This window comes from Dermacentor variabilis, chromosome 2 (genome assembly GCF_050947875.1).
Source record: "Dermacentor variabilis isolate Ectoservices chromosome 2, ASM5094787v1, whole genome shotgun sequence".
NCBI lineage: Eukaryota > Metazoa > Arthropoda > Arachnida > Ixodida > Ixodidae > Dermacentor > Dermacentor variabilis.
Window position 1 is genome coordinate 28,898,905 of NC_134569.1, and position 18,872 is coordinate 28,917,776.

Below are 18,872 nucleotides of genomic sequence, written 5' to 3' on the forward strand. Positions count from 1 at the left end.
AAAGCGCGAAGGCTGACGCGTGTAAAAGTGGCCTGCATGACTCTGGATGACCTTTGCGAGAGTAACGACTTGGGGGATATATGCACTCTAAAACTGGTTTACACCCTTTGGAGCTTATCTTGTTCCCAAACATCAGTTTCCATCTACCTTGTGTACACTTCCTTTCTGTAACCCTACGCACTCGCTGCTCTTCTGTAAGCAATGTTGTGTCACGCTCACGGGCGTCTGCCGTTTATGACCTGAAAGTACCGGGGGCGCATTGTTAAATAAAGGAAATTCCCGCAACGCAGATGACCATCATTGTTCGCGGGGTCATTCCACGCCAACTGTCCCAACCGTGGCACTCGAGTGATATCCATTTCTTTAAAAAGAAATGAAAAAAAAAAATGAATCTGCAAAGGAATTCCACGTATATAAGCATTACTTGCACATATTTTCGCAATGCATCTTGAGCTGAAAAAATTTTGTTTATACCATGAGGACCATTTGAATTTCACGAAACGGTGGAAAACCAGGTGCGAAACCAGAATTTGCCAAGAAACAAGCGTTACGCGCGTTCTTTCAAATTTTGTGTATTTGCGTTGTCTGAACATTTTTATTTCATTATAAAGCAGTTTCACAAACTGCTTTTATATTTTTCAACCCTTAGCACCGAGGTAAAAATGCGCAAATTATAGCGTTTTTAGGGAAACTTTTCACAAAAGACGGTCACGGAAGGAGACCTGGAAATATTTTTATAGGACTGTCCCTAAAACGTACTATATTCTAAGACTCAAAATCAAGAATGGGGCTGACAGATGGAGTAGCACGCGTGGCATAAAGGTTATAAACAGGAATAAGGTGCCTCAGAAAGGCTGGCCAGCGTTTCCATAGGAGGACATATCGTTGTCAAAGGCGGCCTCGTCATCCTCGGCAGGTTAGTTTTAATGGGTTAGTAGAGTGACGTCACGTGCAGTAGTTGTCGGCTGGCTCTAAATGGAGAGGCTGAAAAGGAAATGAGGGCTGTTCACCTGCTCGTCAAGCAACGTAGTCTAGTGTCTAGAATGTGCCGCTTGTAACAAACAATACATAGGTCAGACTGGACAACAAATTCATGCAAGACTCGGCGGCCATCGCGCAGATACAAAACACAATTTACCTAAAGCCGTAGCCAGCCATTTCAATGAACATGGCCATATATTCTATAAATTCTAGGCTCTAATACCACAAATACATTTCTGTTCACCTCGCGAGAGGAAATATACAGAGTCGTACCTCACACACAATTTTAAATGCCTACACTCGACGGGGATTAATTTCGCACGTGGCAACTTAGAACCGCTAAAAGCTGTAACTTGAACTTGAAACTCTCGTATCGTTAACAAAGGCCCAAAACACGTTACGCCAAGAGCTAACCTCGATTTCCTCAACTTCACCTATTCTTCCATTTCCAATTCTTTCCTGCCTCTCCCCTAACACTCAATGTATTATTATGTTCCACGCTTTTACGCATGTATAAGCCATACGAGCCCTTTTCCCATGTACATCTGCCCTCTCCCGTTTTTTCTGCTGTCACCCTCCTATTTGTTCCTCCGTGGTTTTTTTTGTTTTTTTTAAGACCCACACCGACACATTCCAATGTCCCAGAGGCCAAGATACCTTTTTCGGCGGCTCTGCCACACAGGGTCGCGCCACTTCAGTATACCGCTGTGACGACGCCTATGCCGAACTACTGAGGTCCCTTTAAAGACCAAGCTGCTGCCTTCCAACTACCCTGTCCATTGCCTCCAGACTCCGTGTCACCATCTTAACACCTTAAAAATTACCCAACGCATTGTTGCTACGCTACTCAAGTCATTCTTTCAACTCGTGTCTTTTTGTTACTCGCACACTGACAGTCTGACCGGCTCTCCTAAAGCCACAAACACACGCCGCCTACGACACCTCCGAAGGCTCCTTAACCTCTCGCTCCCCTAACTATAGGGTGCCTAGATGCGCTGGCTCTCGACCGCCAACACCCTACCCTTCTATGTTCTTCTATTTCTTCCTTACTTTTTTTTTCTTTCCTGCCGTCTCCTCACTCTCCCGCTCTTGTCCCCTCGTCGTAGAAACCGCGCCTAGAGACGCCAAACGACAGCGCTCATTTTCTTTTCAGTCACTCCCTTTACAGCCAGCCGCCACCGACAACGACCGCAAATGAACCTGCCGAAGATGACGAGGCCGCCTTTAACGAAGATACGTCCTCCTATCGAAACATTGGCCACTCTTTCTGAGGCACCTTATCCCTGTGTATAACAATTATACCTGTTGTGGCTAGAGTTGACGTTTGGACCGGGAATCCACCAAGCCCATCGATGAGTGCGTCCGGTAGTATGAATGAAGGAAAAAGGCTTGATTTTACGTTATTTGCACTGGCTCCAAATACGTAAGCCCACTCCACACAGGAGAATATTAAACGTCTGAGTTCACATCAGGACACGTCAGCACATATATCTCACTGCACCACAGTCTCGGCTTTTAAAACCGCCGTGTTCACTAGTAGACTAGATTAGGGAATCTGATGACTGTATCTCGGCCAATCACAATCATCGAATCGGTCCCAATATCCCTCCAATGATGTCGCACAGTTCCGCCGGATTCGCCTCCTACGTTGCACCTTCGCCTCCGTACATGGCACAACTGCGTAGTAACTTGGGAAACCGACGTCGACGCTGTTCTCATGGCAGCCGTCGACGTTGGCCTCGTTCATCAATTAGTTCAGCTTGTCAGGGTCAGGTTTAGATAGAGGGGCCTTTTGTAGATCCGTCAACAGTCGGCGTCGACTTCTGGATAGGTGCTGATGGATAGGGGTGAGGGGTGTCTATCTTCCAAAATGCTATTCTTGACGATGTGCTGGGCACAGGCTGGAAAATAAAAGCTGGACTTTGTCAAAAATGCTATTCTGCCCTCTGTTTAGGCGTTTGTAACACACTAAGATATGCCATAGAAAAACACACAGAAAAGCGGATATAATTGAGAAGCATAACCACTTTCGTCACGGAAATCTTTTAATAGAAGTAACTTGCGTTTTCACCGAGGAAAAAAATTTTGAATTTGAATCCCACGATTGCAATATTTTGGTTCGCGCATCTACTTCACCTCATAGCATGTTGGCGGGACACACAAACCAACTGAATTCACCACGCAAAAAATTATTCGTAGTGTGTTATTTGCATGTTATACGGGGGGATCGTTTTTAAACTTTTCGTAATTTTTAAATATCGCCTGTGGCAGATGGCATAGTTATTGTTCTTGCGCTAGATTATTTAAAGAGGCGCAATATTACTAGCACGAAAAATCAAAGCACATTTTCAACTAATTAAGAACATTTCGCTTTAACTTCTTAATTAGTTACATTACAGCACATTTGGCAATTTAGAAATCGTAGCAGGAGGGCCTGCAGGGTGTATCCACTTGACATGAATTTCCAAGGTGACATCAGTTTCGAGATATTGTTTCGCAAAATGTGGTACCAAATACGTGGTTGTTCCAGTTTATTTTGCGCTTCAATGCATAAAAGAGTTTTGTTAGAAAACTAAGTGGAACAGCAGTGCAATTTTACAGCGAGTTTTATGGCACATGTCACCAAGCTGGTGTCATTCTGGAAATTCATTGCAAATTAATACGCCTTACAACGTCACCAGCGACAATTCGTAAATTGCAATTTGCGCTGTTAAGTAACTAATTAGATACCTAATTTGTGAAGTTTTGTTAATTAGTTGAATATGTGTTTTGATTTCTCGTATCTGCAACACCCTGCTTTAAAAATCCCGCAAAACGTAAGAATAATCACCGCGTATATAAACGTTACAACAAAGACAGTAAAAAATATAACAATATCATTGACTTAAGTATCACGGTGCCCCCAATAATAAGCAGCTGTGCTTATTGGTTTCGTCATGCTAGACATCACAGAAGCTCTGTGTTGCGTGTCTAAACAAAAACTGTGCCGACTGTTGTATATCTCGCCCCAAGTATAGCTGCAATAGCAGAGACATATCACGGAAGTAGTGAAAGATGCTTAATAAAGCTGCCTGTCAACAATATTCACCAAATGTATTCGTCTATTTTTCACTGGCTTCACGGTGACTGAACGCGTATCGTGCAAGTGGTAGTCCCAGTTCACGCTCGTGATAGCGATTTGTGGCCCGCTCTACCACTTCACGCGTACAGGCGGCCGCATCTGTATAGTAGCGCGGAAGTGCGCAATGTCGATCTACTTTACGTAGGCATACCTTCAGGATTTAAATTCTAACGAACTTCTGGTGATCATGGCGTTTTTCCCCTTCGCACACAGTACCGTGTTCACTACCCTGGTTTGTATGCCCGCCAATATGCTATGAGGCGAAGTCGAATAAAAAAAATTGAACTATGGGGTTTTACGTGCCAACCCTTACAAAAATTTTTATAGAACGTCTATGGACAGTCTATAGACCGTCTATAGACTTTCTATAAACAATTTTGTAAGGGAAAACCACTATCTGATTATGAGGCACGCCATAGTGGAGGACTCCGCAAGTTTCGACCACCTGGGGTTCTTTAACGTGCATCTAAATCTAAGTACACGGGTGTTTTCGCATTTCGCCCCCATCGAAATGCGGCCGCTGTAGGCGGGATTCGATCCCGCGACCTCGTGCTCAGCAGCCCAACACCATAGCCACTGAGCAACCACGGCGGGCAAGTGAAGTCGAAGCGCGAACCGAAATATTGCAGTGGTGACATTTAAATTTTAAAATATGTCTTTCTCGCTGAAAACGCAAATTACTTCTTTTAAAATTTCTGTGCCGAAAGTAGTTGTGCTTCTCAATTACATCCGCCTTTCTGCGTAGTTATTCATGTACCACCTTAGTGGGTCACGACGCCTAAACATAGGCCAAAATAGCATTCGTGCCAAATTCAGGTTCTTATTTTAGATCACGTGGGCAGCACAGAGGCGAAAAAAAAATTTTAGAAGATAGTACGTTTTGGGTAAAGTCCCATTAAAATAATTCCCGGTTTTCATCCGCAACCATATTTTGTGAAAAATTTACCCGAAAAACATGTAATATGCGCATTTTGACTTCGGTGTTAAAGATTAAAGAACATAAAAGTATCTTGTGAAAGTGTTTTCTAATAAAACTAGAATGTTCAGACAACACAAAAGCGCAAATTCTGAAAGAATTCGCGCGTCGGCCGATTTTTGGCAGATATCGTTTCGCACCGCGTTTTCCACCGTTTCGTGAAATTCAAAGGGCCCTCACGCGCCCAAGAAGTCTTTTGCGCTCATAATGCATTCGAAGAACGCTGTCCAATTAATCTTATATACGTGGCATTTTCTTGTATTTTTATTTTTTAGAAATGGATGTTGGACGAGGGCTACGGTTGGGACCGTTGGCGTGCAATGAGCCCGGGGACAGAATAAGCCCTAGATGGTGCAATTTTATTGCGATAGCAATTACATGGACACACCAGGCGCATTTCTGTCGTCGCCGTCGCCGTGAGGTTCCCAATAAAGTCCAATAGCGATAAAACCGTCGCCGCGCGCCGTATGCTGCATGTGCGAGTGAAAGCGTGTGAGGGTGAGCCGGCGAACGCGTTTCGATCTCGCGTGCGCGAGTGAGGAACGCGGCTCGGATGCGTGCCCTCTCCGGTCGCGCGCGAGGCAGCGGGGTCAGGCGAGGGAGGAGGAGCGTCCTTCTCCGGCAGCTGCCTCGATGTCCTCCTCGGCCGCCGCTCCGTGCAGAGTGGACACAACCGCGGCGTCTACTACGGCGCTGGCCACGTGAATCGCGGACGCCGTAGGGACGCGTTGCCGGCGCTCGTGCCTTGAAAGCGGTCTTCGACGTGGCCAAAGCGCGCCCGCGCAGGCCTCACCTTCAAAGCGATCTGCGATGTTTGTAGATTGCGCGTAGTGCCGGCAGCGTTGTATGCGCTGTGCTTTCGACGTTTCGTTCGCGTTGAAGCGAGAGATGCATGAAGGTCAATTCGCTTGCTGCTGCCGCGATTCCTCACTCCAGAATTCTGACAGCGAGTTCCCGCGCTCATCGAGCAAGATGTGTTCATGTTTACCTGTGCGCGCATGACACCGGGCTGGTTAATTTAGTTAAAGCACATTGGCAGGCTAGTTGGTTTGAATCTACGATAGAATGTGTAAGCGCGACTGAACAAGGACGTAGAAAGAAGCAGATGCAGAAAGACAGCACTGTCTCTGTGTGTCTGTTTCTTCCAACATCTTCGTTCAGTCACGCTTACACATTCTATCATTGTTAGTTTAGTTAGCAAGCGAATGTTTACAAGTTTATAAGGCTGCTAAAACTACTATCCTTACTTCGTACAGCTATCCACTAATTTGCTATCACAATCGGTGCTTCGCCTTTAGATCGAAACTGCGAATTTTTCTTGGAGTGTGTCCTCTGAAAAAAGATATTACACGAGTTGAGGCTTATTTTTATGCACAGGGATAATTATAACCAAACTTTTGCGCACTTCCTCTGCTCTCGCAACTTTCCAGCAAGAAGGGCTGTGGCACGCTAAGCTGTACATACTGTTCCTCACAGGAATGTACCGAGTGTGTAGAGTAAAAAAAAATGAACGCAAGATTAGGGGTAATTCTTGTTGTGATATAAAATAGACACTAAAGGGTGCGCAAATGTTTTAGGCTGTATTTAACTTCATTCTCCAAAGTTGTCGTGCTACCGAAATAGCATACGTTCGAGCTGGTTCCATGGACACGTACTCCGCCAGCGAGTACGATAGCACTCGAAAATTAAATTTTATACGAGATAAGAACTTACTGCCGAATAAGTTAGTTGCAAATACTCCGTTATTTCTAGGTTGTGCTAACCTGCCACTCAAGAAGCTTTTCTTTAATCTAACGATGTCACGCAGAGTGTGCCAAATCACTTGCGTCACAACTCCTATCAGCTGTACGGTATCCGCTGTTCGAGAATGAAACCTACACAGAATGGTGGCCAGACGATTTAAGGTAGTTCTTGTGTGCGAAACCTCTTTTTGATCTAGCTGCGTTGTTCATTCACCTGGTCTGCTGTTTTTTCTATCTTGCACCTCGTATATCTGTACTGGAAACTTAATGCAATACGACATGCGCTGGCGCACGTCGTCTTCTTTAAATTATATTCCCTATATTATTATCATTTTATTAGATTATATTATTATGTATTATTCCCTATAAATGTGCAAATCAGTTGAATTCCGCGTCATGCCGCTAGTTCCAGTGTTAGACTGTAAAGCGCAATAGAAAAGCAGCCGCCGAACCTGAGTGTAGACGAGGGGAATGCTTATCCAGTCGTAACTCCACAGAAGGCCACACTTTGACCGGAAGTCGTTGAACTCCTGCGAAAAAAAGTCATGAAGGCCAGAGTTCCTAGTGACACGCTAACACAAGTGCGTTCACAATAATGCGTATCACCCATAAAACGACAGAAATTATGCTTCACCACATACAGTATGTTATTGTGGAGAAGCCAGCTTGAAGTGTATCTTCTGCATGCGTGCATACTCCGTGATAACCTAACCGAGGCTCACATACACATATGCCTCTAAAACGATGCTGTTTTCGATAATCGCAAGTGAGCGATAGGAAATAGCGTGTCTTCGGTTACTTCTTCCGCGCTCTTCAGGGACTATGTTCTAATTCACTGCGAAATGAACCAGCAATTAAGGTAGTATGCGGGTGGTCTTAGTACTACGTATGACGCATTGATACCAGTTTGCAGAGCTTCAAAATCAAAAACCTAAATTATGAATGGCTTGCTAACCCTATTGTCAGTAGCAGAGTTGTTACCACTATTGTTTTTAAAACCTGTAAAATCTGGTTCGAGTCCTCGAAGCATTGCTAGATATTTCTTGCAACGTCCTGCTCTGCTTATAACGTGCCTTCCAGTCAGTTACTTTCAGTTTCTGTCGGTTTTACCTATTTACCAGTTTTTTTTTTGGCAGAAAATAGCCGTTCCTCATGGTTTGAAGACCACTGTGCTCTGCGCTTTGTTTCTTGCTCTATCGGCTCGTAGCACACATTCGCAATGCTTTCCAACACGTTAAACTGCCAAATGCACTGTGAAGTAAAATACCTCCATTATGAGCTTGACTCCCTGGGCATCCGTGATGCGACATTCGTTTCGTGCCTCCCTGAGCAGGTTGATGAACCATGTGCAAGGCACCCAGAAGGTGTTGAACTCGGTCGACGGAATCGACTGCCACAGCTCCATCTCCAGTTTGGTCATGAATCCTACGCAGTCACGTGGCCGCTGTACAAGTGCATTCGTACGCACATTATCCGACAGCCTGCTCCCAAAGCATTGTTTCGGAGGAGACTGCCGGATGATCGCAAACGGGGGAAACAAAAGCAGAGCGGCGCTAAAACGCACCGTCACCTACCATCACAGTTCCATGGTTAGCCCACTAGTGCGCGAACAGTAGCAGTCGACACATGCACGGTGATTCTCTGTGAGGTCAATTATGATCATGCCTCATCTAACTCAAATAATTCAAAAGCCCGCTGATCTCAATACGATACTGTCTAATACAGCATAAACGAAACACGGGCCTTAAAAGCGCTGTACTCAGTGTTCGCATCACCTGTTCCTTCCCATGCCCGTGTGCTCTATGCACTGTGCAAAAACAGCACGGAATATCAACATCTTCTTCGTGATGTCATCTCAGTACTGTTAATGAGCTTGTTAATCAGCAAGCTGGATAACTTAAAATGCAGCACATATCGGCAGTCGCGGCTTTTTATTCCCGTTCGTCGCTTGAGCCGCCCATTTTCAGTTGCTACTTGAGGCGCAAGCTATACAGGTCACGCCTTATTATCTGCATGCACCTATTCGTCGACTCAATAAAACATCGAAAACTTGCATACGGACGTTGAGTATTCGTGCAGAAATACACAGGGTACACCAGTTTTCATACTTCGTCAGAGTGCACCAGGCGCAGGGATGTGAATTTCTGCACCCTGTAAACTTTTTAAGAGACTTAATAAGTTTGTTAGTAAATCTTAGCTTACTAACTATACTGACAGAGAATATAATACGAAAATTCCCCGAATTGCATAAGGTGTCCGAGAACAACACAGCACCAGTTTTATACTGCTATGTCACGTCGTGATATTTCAAATTATTGGCTAACATTTGCCGGAACATCCTGCAGAAGCCAACGGTCGCTTATGCGGAGGAAAATGGGGGGAGGGGGGTTCACATAGTAAATGTGCTACAAACCAGCTCGAAAACGTGTGCCCCCCGCATCAATGCAGCCGGCAAAGATACCTATGTAGAACAGGTGGCAACGTATCGTGCGCTAACATACAGAGTGCACGCGACCTATGCGTCAGGGCCAAAGCACCACTCGGGCCGCGACAGTGGAGCTGGCTGCTCGAAGTCGCCGAACTGACCGGCTTCGATGAGGTGGTCCTTTGTGGGGAAGCGGCGTTTGACGGCCTTGCTGATAGACCGCAGCACCAGAATGAGGCTCAGGTTGAGGTAGCGCATCAGCGTGCGCCTCAGCATGCGGCTGCTCTCGTCCTGGCCCGGCACGTACATCATCACAACGTTCATCACCCTGCGCAGCATGCCGGCCACAGAATTAGCAGGAATCCCCGTATCAGCTGGTTGGCTTGCGTTTACGCGTGCAGTCGACTACTTTGTTCCTTAGCAGACTGGAATGAAGTACCTCGATAAGCCTTACCTTCTTGAGACAGTGAGGAAAACGAACTACTAGTTTAGCCAACTGATCACGTTGTTAGTTGTGGACTGTCTCTTTTGTAAAAATTCAACTGTTACTGAACAGCAGCTATTATGAACCCACTGAAATGCAGCTAATCACCGGCTACTATGCATCAGTTCAACGGAGGAAGCGCGAGCACGGAACGTATCGCCGGTAAAGGAAATGTAAACGGGAGAATTAAGATTGGCGATCGTCGCAAGTATATGTGATCGTGAAAGGTTAGGTTAGCTCTAGCTAACCTAGCTCTAACTTGCTGCGTAGACTAGCCGTTTTTCTCAAATGAAAGCCAGTCACGCTGAATCGACGATGGTATATTACCCTGCTGCATCGTGACTGAGACATTCCGTTCGCGTTTCATTTGTCCCGGCGCAACGCAGGTGAGAACCTTCTGAGCGAAGTCCAGCTTCCAAGCAGTTGTCGCAAAAAGATCTAAAAAAAAAAACTTATTCAGCTTCATAGTGTGATCATTTCCTGCTCCACACACCGGCGCCCGTCATGGCAGAGGAGTTGCATTCCATTACCTTTTCTATAGATACGCGTACCCCAATCTGTAAATCTCCACAACTTCCATTCTCGTGTTGTGCAGGTGTCCCTTCTTGATGTTCTTTATCACTGCATACAACCAGCAGTATCGCACGTCTTACACTGCGCCGGGGTACCGGAACAAAATTACAGAACAATAATTGCACGCAGTGCCAGCATACCTACATCTGTCCTTTTTGTGTTCCCTGTAAGAATTGCAATAGAGAGAATCTAAAGGAACCTTACTCAGCGCCGCAACAACATACATGTTATGCATGGCAATATTGACAGTCATATTGATTTAAATGGAAAAGTCATGTGCGGCAAGTTGTGACCTTCGACTGTGCACTTACGATACACTCCTGTTGTCAACGAGGTTTTATATTATCGTCAAGGCCTCTAAGCACATTAGTTCAACCAAAGACTTGGAAATCAAAATAAAGGGTGAGATCACGTCAATGCCATTCGTCAAGCGCGCAGAATTAGGGTGGATACCATGGTGACGGAGAAAGCGAAGATAATGGCGTGGTTACAAAGGCAAAGGCGGCTCATTTCTCCAGCGACACCACACCGAGAGAGGGAAACAAGTGCCCATTTTACCATTGTGAGCCCTCATTGTGCGCTCTCATTGTGCTCCGCCTCAGTTCAATAATGGAGGCTCGCAGTTGAAGAAGGGAATGGAAGCGTCCGTTACTCGTGCCGTGTTATTGTTGGCATAATCAGCACCGAGGGTCGTCATCTGCAAAGCGCGAAACTATGTACGAACCTGTCGGGCCAAGGGATCGCCATGTACTGGTTCCACCATCGCGTCGCCGTGAAGGTGACGTAGAATCCCAGCATGAACGACAGCGGGATCATCTCCATGAAGGTCGAACAGTAGTACACCACCAGCTCGAAAACCCTGCGTAACAGTTGCACTCTGGGCGATGCTCAGTGCATCACAAGCGCATATCCACATGCAGCGACGCATTTTGTGCCGCAGACCCAGTCATTACAACCCACTTCTGTTCCCAGAATATAAAACACAAGATTTTAATATATATGTATATATATATATATATATATATATATATATATATATATATATATATATATATATATATATATATATATATGTGTGTGTGTGTGTGTGTGTGTGTGTGTGTGTGTGTGTGTGTGTGTGTGTGTGTGTGTGTGTGTGTGTGTGTGTGTGTGTGTGTGTGTGTGTGTGTGTGTGTGTGTGTGTGTGAGAGAGAGAGAGAGAGAGAGGGAAGAGCGTTACACTTTCGGCCTGCAAGGTAACACGAAGGAGCCACGAAAGAGAAGCGGCTAGAAAGTGAACAAATTAATTTTATTGAGAACATGGTTTCCAACCCATATTCTTTGGGGTTGAAAGTGAGAGCACTCAGAGCCATCGTCACTCGGTCGCTGCAGTGACTTCTCTCGCTGGAAAAACAGTAGGCGCTTCTGTGGGTGGCTTAATGCTAGTTAGAATTAAGAACCTGTTCGCAACAAAACTATTAGCGGATACTGGTATACTGAATAACCGAAAATTCGTCTCTTAGCAGACAGCAGCAGCAACTATACGTATGCCGAGAAATAACAGGCAAGTGCTTAATACTGTATGTGCGCGACTGCCCGTAATATTTACAATGATTGACCTGAAGTGGTATCACTAGAGACAAGTTACAAGAAATTGGTAATTATAAAACAGAAGGCGAAACACCGTTGTTTTTCACTCTCGAAGGTATGCATGCCTAAATTTATAATGACTCAACAAGAGTAATTTCGAGTGATACATGTTTGTTCTTGCGGAACACAGCGCAGCTGACTGCTGAGCGTGTTCATCGAGGATACGTCAGCAGAATCACATGAGAACGACGACAAAATTTGCCCTTAAGAACAGTTGCCGACAGTAGCTAACATTGTGCACAGGTCATCGCCGTGCGACAGCTGTCGTAAAATCCGTGTTGGATTCATCGAACAGACGCGCCTGTTCCACTGTTATATTCAACGAAGGAAGCGAGCATCGCAGAAGACGGTGAGCACAGACGCCCTGAGGAACCAGTTCGCGCCCTGTCTCTTCCAATCTGCAAATGAGCTCCACAGCACTCTCCCTCCAATGAGGAGACAATCAGAGAGCACAGTGTATATAGAGACGGCGCTCTACAAAGGCCCTCGCCCGCGCCTGATTCATCAGGGGAGCCTGTTTTGTCACTACTCGAGGGAGGCCGGATCACCGGGACTCGCGAACTTGTCTCCGTCGCCGCCGCAACACGGCCCCCCTACGCGTATTACCGTGCAGTGCGCGCTAAGCCGCGCTAGCACGGTAATACGCGATTGTTGCGCCGACGCCTTCCGTCTCGCTGCCCGTGGCCCACGCACCTGCCCCGTCGGCTCCGTTGCGCAAAGCTCGGCGAAGCTGCAGGAACGCACCTCGAGTGAGGCACGCACCCCAAGGATGGGAGCGCGCGCAAACCGTGGCGCGTCCCCTCCGGCCTTCCTCGCGCACTGCACGGCGCGGACGAGACGAAACCTCAGTTCCGCCTGGATCGGCTCCAAGGCTGCGTCCCGCAGTGGCGCCGGGCCAGCGCGTCGGGCGGGGCGGCGCTCTCTGGCCGGCGGGCGACACGAGGAACGCGCCGCTGGCACAGCAGCAAGACGGGGAGCCGCAAGACGGCTTGTCGTCGCGTGGACGGCACAGCCGCGGAAGTCGCTTTAGCGAGACAGTTCTGCGGAAATCCGCGAGGTGGGGGAAGTTTCACGATAACACAAAGGGCAGTGCCTTGCTGTTCGAGGTCCGGGCGGGCGTTCCCGAAGAAAAAAAGAAAAGAAACACACGGGAGCAAATGTTCGCGAGAGAAAGAGGCGTGTGTCTGCTTCAGCATGGTTGCTGAGGTGGCTGAGCACGTCGCAGTGGAATGCCAAGACATTCACCCAGCTATAACAGCAGGGAACGTATATTTTCCGGGAGCGCCGGAATTCAAAGTTGATAGAATCGTTAAAATAAACAAGGGACGTTTAGAGTATTGGTGGACGAAAAGATGGGGAGAGATTGGTTAGAGCCAGAGTCGTTACAGTCTCAGGTAACCGTACAATTGGCGGAGTGACCATTTTTAAGTGTTGCGGAATTTTTAAAAAGCGCCTATAATAGGCGAGAATAGCGTAATTCTTGTTCTTGAGCTGGATTATTCAAAGAGGCGGACATCACTAGCACGAGCAATCTAAATGCATATTCAACTAATTCAGTTCCTAACTAATTACTTTATGGCACATATTTCAATTTACGAATTGTAGCCAGGGAGGTTGCATGACGGATTCACTTGAAATGAATTTCCATGACGACACCAGCTTCGAGATATTATTTCCCAAAGCGTGGGACGAAATACATGGGCGTTTCAGTTACTATTATGCTTCGATGCATAAAAGAGCGTTTTGTTAAAAAATTAAGTGGAACAACAGCGCAATTTTACGGCGACTTTATGGCACATATCTCCAAACTCATGTCACTCCGGAAGTTCGTTGCAAGTGGGTACGCCTTGCAACATCACGAAAACAACTACAACGAATGTTCTATACAACGAAGGAATTTAGGCGTGCCCAATGTCTAATTTGTTGCTTTACAACGAACGCTCCTAGGGTTGAGTGCCACTACTGTACTCTGCATTATTTATGGTAGTCCCCATTCCTAAAGTACAAAAAAATAATAATTATGTATAAATTAAAGAAAGAAGGGGGGGGGGGGGTGGAGAGAACGAGAAAAGAAAGCCGCACGTTGCTGAATGGGCGAAAACTTGGCTGGGGGGTTCGAGTGTTTGTAATGACGTAGTGATAAGACTGTAATGGTAGTACAATTAGCCCCCACAAAAAGGAAAAAAGAAAGCAACACTATTGTCGGAAAAATCTTAGTGGCCCCACTTGGTGGCGCCGCTGAGTATACCGAGCTTTAAGAACGGCCCATGTAGACGAGCACCGACAAACTTTGAGAGCAAAGCACATCGACGGAAAAGTGTTCCTGCCGAGGGGTGTTCGGACCTGTCCGACTAGGTGGAGACGAAATGACGTAGGCTTCATTGAGCGGGGGGCCTGACATTACTTTTCTTCTCGGTCGGTCGCAGTCGTACATGTTTTCGGCCGAAGTATGCGACAGATTATTAGCGACTCATTTCCCTCAGTATCTTTTGAATTCATGTTAAATAATAATATAAGTTTGCTGAACGTGTTTCGCCGGCGCTGTTGCGAGTGATGCACGGCTGAAATCATTTCGCCTCATCTATAGAGTGAGAAATAGTAAATCTTTGAAGCCTTAAAGCTTTATTTGATAATACTTGGTATATATATATATATATATATATATATATATATATATATATATATATATACACACACACACTCTGTGAACGTAATTTAAAGAAGAGAATGAAAGAAGGGACGAATACAAGCTTCGATTGTTTTTTCCCACAAATATGACGACGTACTGCAAGCCTAGAGCAGTGGCTTCTTGGAAACTTAATCAAACTATATGGTTTAACCGCCCAAAGCAACACATGCCCTAGTGAAAAATCTGATAGAAAAAACAGCCTGTAGTATTGCCGACGAGTATCAGTCCGTTAATCTAAGAAATTATTATAGAGATAACCAGTAGTCTATTTGCTTGCTGACAAGAAATAGCCCAGTACAAAAATATTGCGATGTGGTTTCCCGTTGGTTCAGGTTAATCTAACAATATAAAAATTATTGATGCTTGCAATAATCCATGTGTTTGACACTGATGTTTGATACCCAATTCAAGCAGGCTACTCATGCCCAAACACAGAATGGCAATTGACTCCAATGATGCAGCCACCGTTCCACTACGTGCAACCTCTCAATTTTGCAAGAAAAATCTTGGTCACTGTGCGACGGCACTGATTCAAGACAAATAATAAAATTTCATGGCGCACTTTTAACTTGACAAAGCTCTCAATGCCACTCTCCATGTGATCATGCCAAACTACGTACAGGATCTCTTAATTGAGGGCTCTTATTAAAGTTGTGCTAATATTACTATAAACTATTTTTTTGTTTCACAGCATTACTCACCCAGTGTCATAATTCAAGGAATAAAAGTAGGAGAGAAGAAAGAAGACAGCGTGAGGCAAATTAAGAGGAACCGGGAGATGTGCCCCTCAGACTCGGATCCCATGGATGAGGCACCGACGGCATACCAGGAAATAACAAACTATTACAAGCAAAAAAGGCGAATTTACCCGCCTCCAAACGCAAGCCTCACGCGAGCGCAAGCCTCGATCCTGCGTCGAATCCAAACTAAATCGTTCCCCAACCCACATTGGCTAGCCATAATTACCAACGGGCAATGGAACCCAATATGTCAAAATTGCACAAATCAAACATTGGCTACCCAAAATCACATTCTTTGGGGGTGCGAGGGCTTACCCCCTCCCAGGTCGCTCCTGCCAGCTCCCTCACAACAGACGTGGGAAGAGCTGCTCAGAACGCCGGAAGAAAAAGTACAAAAAGCCCTCGTTGTCTGGGCCGAAAGGGTCGCTCCTCGTGAGGGGCCATTCTAGGACTCGGGCCTGCCAGGTCATAACTGAGCAGAGTCTCAATAAAGTTGTTACCACCACCACCAAGAGGGACTCAAGGCACGTGGCATCAAGCGGCGGATCTCCGGTGCAAGGACACACAGAACGCAGCACGCCAATCAGTGAAAAACGCGCAGAAGAAGAAGTTATTAAAGAAACGGCGCCACAGTTTCACAGCGAAACTGTTAGCCTCTCGGTTGCCGGCACCTTTAGTGTCTGTCCGTCAGCAGAAATTATCATCAGCAATTGCTCATACCACCTTTTAGCAAGCAAACATGCAATGGCTCATCCCCTTCGTAATGCAGAGGCCACAAGCACTCGGCAAAGTGAAGCGAACAGAGCTTACATTGATCGAAATCACCCATGCAACACACAGAACAGCATACTTTTGTTTCAACAAAGAACAAGCTCAAAACAAGCATCCGAACCATAAAAAAAACTTACAGTCACTTAAGCATACACCAGAGAGGGTGAAGGCGAAAGCCTGCGCGCTCAAGAGAGTGTAATTATATTATTTGACATATTCATTCGAATGCGTTGTTATTTCTTATTACTTGTTTTCTCCCGTCAAAGGTCGTGGGTTCGAGTGCCTTAATTGACGCTACATTAATTAATTGTGCCTTAATTAAATTCGCGTTAACACAAAGATCGTGAGTTCGACTTCCACATAAGCTCGAGAGTTCGACTCCCATCGAAGGTCATGGGTGCCTGAATTCATCATCACCATCACCACCATCAGCCCATTTTATGTTCATTGCAGGACAAAGGCCTCCCTGCGATCTCCAATTACCCCTGTCCTGCGCCAACCGATTCCAACTATAGCGCCCGCGAATTTCCCAATTTCATCGCCCCACCTACTCTTCTGCCGTCCTCGACTGCACTTCCCTTCTCTTGGTACCCATTTTGTAACCCTAATGGTCCAACTGTTATCTAAGCGGCGCATTACATGACCTGCCCAGCTCCATTTTTTTTCTCTTAATGTCAATTAGAAAATCGGCTGCACCCGTTTGCTTTCTGATCCAAGCCGCTCTCTTTCTGTCTCTTAACGTCATGCCTAGCATTCTTCGTTCCACCGCTCTTTGCGCGGTCCTCAACTTGTTCTCGAGCTTCTTTGTCAGTCTCTAAGTCTCTGCACCATATGTCAGCACCGATAAAATGCACTAATTGTACACCTTCCTTTTCAATGATAATGATAAGCTTCCAGTCAGGAGCTGACAATGTCTGCCGTATGCGATCCAATCCATTTTTATTTTTCTATGAAGTTCCTTCTGATGATCAGGGTTCCTTGTGATTAATTGACCTAGGTAAACGTACTCCTTCACAGACTTTAGAGGCTGACTGGCTATCCTGAACTCTTGTCACCTCGCCCGGCTATTCATCATTATCTTTGTCTTCTGCATATTAATCTTCAAGCCCTCTCTTGCACTCTCTGTGTTAAGGTCCTCAATCATTTGCTGTAACTCGTCTGCAGTACTGCTGAATGTACTCCGGTGCGAGGTGCGTCTTACATGTATTTGAATAGGCCGCATCGGAGTTGGGCCCGAGCTTGTGGGGATGCTCGACTCTCACGCATCCCCTGATATGTTGTTTTCCCGCACGGCTCGCGTGGCCCGGCGCCCGCGGCGGTCGGAGTGGTACAAGCGCGCTGCGAGAGATGGCGCGAGTGTCGCGCCGCTGCGCGGTTACTTGGGTTCGGGGAAGACAAGGCTCTCGCTTTTTGGGACGGGACAGCAAGCGGGACGGACGTGCCGTGCCGCGCGTGCGCCGACCCATGCTTCTGCGAGACTGTCTCGCGTGGCCGCCTTCGAACGCGCCACCGTTGGCGTGACCGTACACGCGAACGACCAGGCGTTGGGATCCAGCATGGGGCGAACATATTCGCTCGCTATGCGGTCGCGGTGAGTCGGACTTCTAGATTTGTCGAGCGCCCATCGGCATGTTTTGTGGATAGCAACTCGGCTAGCAGGCATTATTGATCTATGAAAGGTGCAATAAATGCCCTTGTGACTGTTTTCACTACTGTGTTGTCGTTCCTTTGTCCCAAGAGTACGGAGAGGAGAACCCCACAAGCTATACAATGTCATCGGCAAACCGAAGGTTGCTGAGATGTTCACATGTTCACCGTCGATCGTTACTCCCAAGTCTTCCCAGTTTAATAGCTTGAATACTTCTTCCAAGCCCGCAGTCTCAATGTCTGACCCCTTTCTTAATAGGTATCTTCGTACTTTTCTTGTGCACAATTAAAGTAGCTGTGGAATCTCTATCTTAATTAACTTTGCCTTTTTTTTTTTGGCATGATGAGTGGCATCGGAGCCAGCTGTGGAAGAAGACGACGACGAACGCGAGAGCAGTGGCACGAGCGTGAGTCTGCGCGAGACGAGCTCAAGTGACGCCGCATCTTCCATGTAAAAGGAGAATACACGTAAAAGGAGAACTCATTTTTCTCGGCAACCACTGCACCAAATTTGACGAGGTTTGTTGCATTTAAAAGAAAAACTTAAAATATAGTGACTGCTGGTTTCAAATTTTTGATATAGGTCGTCAATTTTTCATTAAAAATTGGCAAACATCAAAATTTTTTTAATAGACGAAACTATCAAGTTTACAACTCTGTAACTCAGCAAAAAAATGATAAAAAAATTCTGTGAATTGCATATAATAGTACATCTAAAGCAGACAAAATTGATATGTTACACATGAATCTCAAAAAATTTGGTAATATGTAAACACAGCTTTTGCAGAACCCTTGTAAATAACGTAACAAATTCACGTAAGATATAAAATGACATATCTAATTTGTCCGCTTTCAATGGTCTAATGGATGCCGTTTACAGAACCGCGATATCTGTTCTTGATACAGAGCTAAGAATCTGCAAACTTTGTGCTTCTATTTTTTTCAAACTTTCGAATTCTTGAAGATCTTTTTAACAAAAATCAGGGCGTAAATCAAAATTCAAAAGACTCTAGAATTTACCTTTCTCTCTCAAGTGGAACAAATTCCATTAAAATCGGCTCAGGGGTTATCTCAGAAAACGTTTTTGCGTTTTA

General features: G+C 45.9%; 1 protein-coding gene across 1 annotated transcript in view; it reads right to left on the reverse strand.

The window, feature by feature from the left end:
• The window catches only part of LOC142571570 (uncharacterized), a 43,576-nt gene that overhangs the window by 12,933 nt on the left and 11,771 nt on the right, over positions 1-18,872 (reverse strand). The window contains exons 2-5 of the mRNA XM_075680038.1: positions 11,027-11,161; positions 9,407-9,573; positions 8,088-8,245; positions 7,273-7,350 (exon numbers count right to left, since the gene is read on the reverse strand). Coding sequence (XP_075536153.1) covers positions 7,273-7,350; positions 8,088-8,245; positions 9,407-9,573; positions 11,027-11,161 — 538 coding nt within the window. The remainder of the gene's footprint in view (positions 1-7,272; positions 7,351-8,087; positions 8,246-9,406; positions 9,574-11,026; positions 11,162-18,872) is intronic.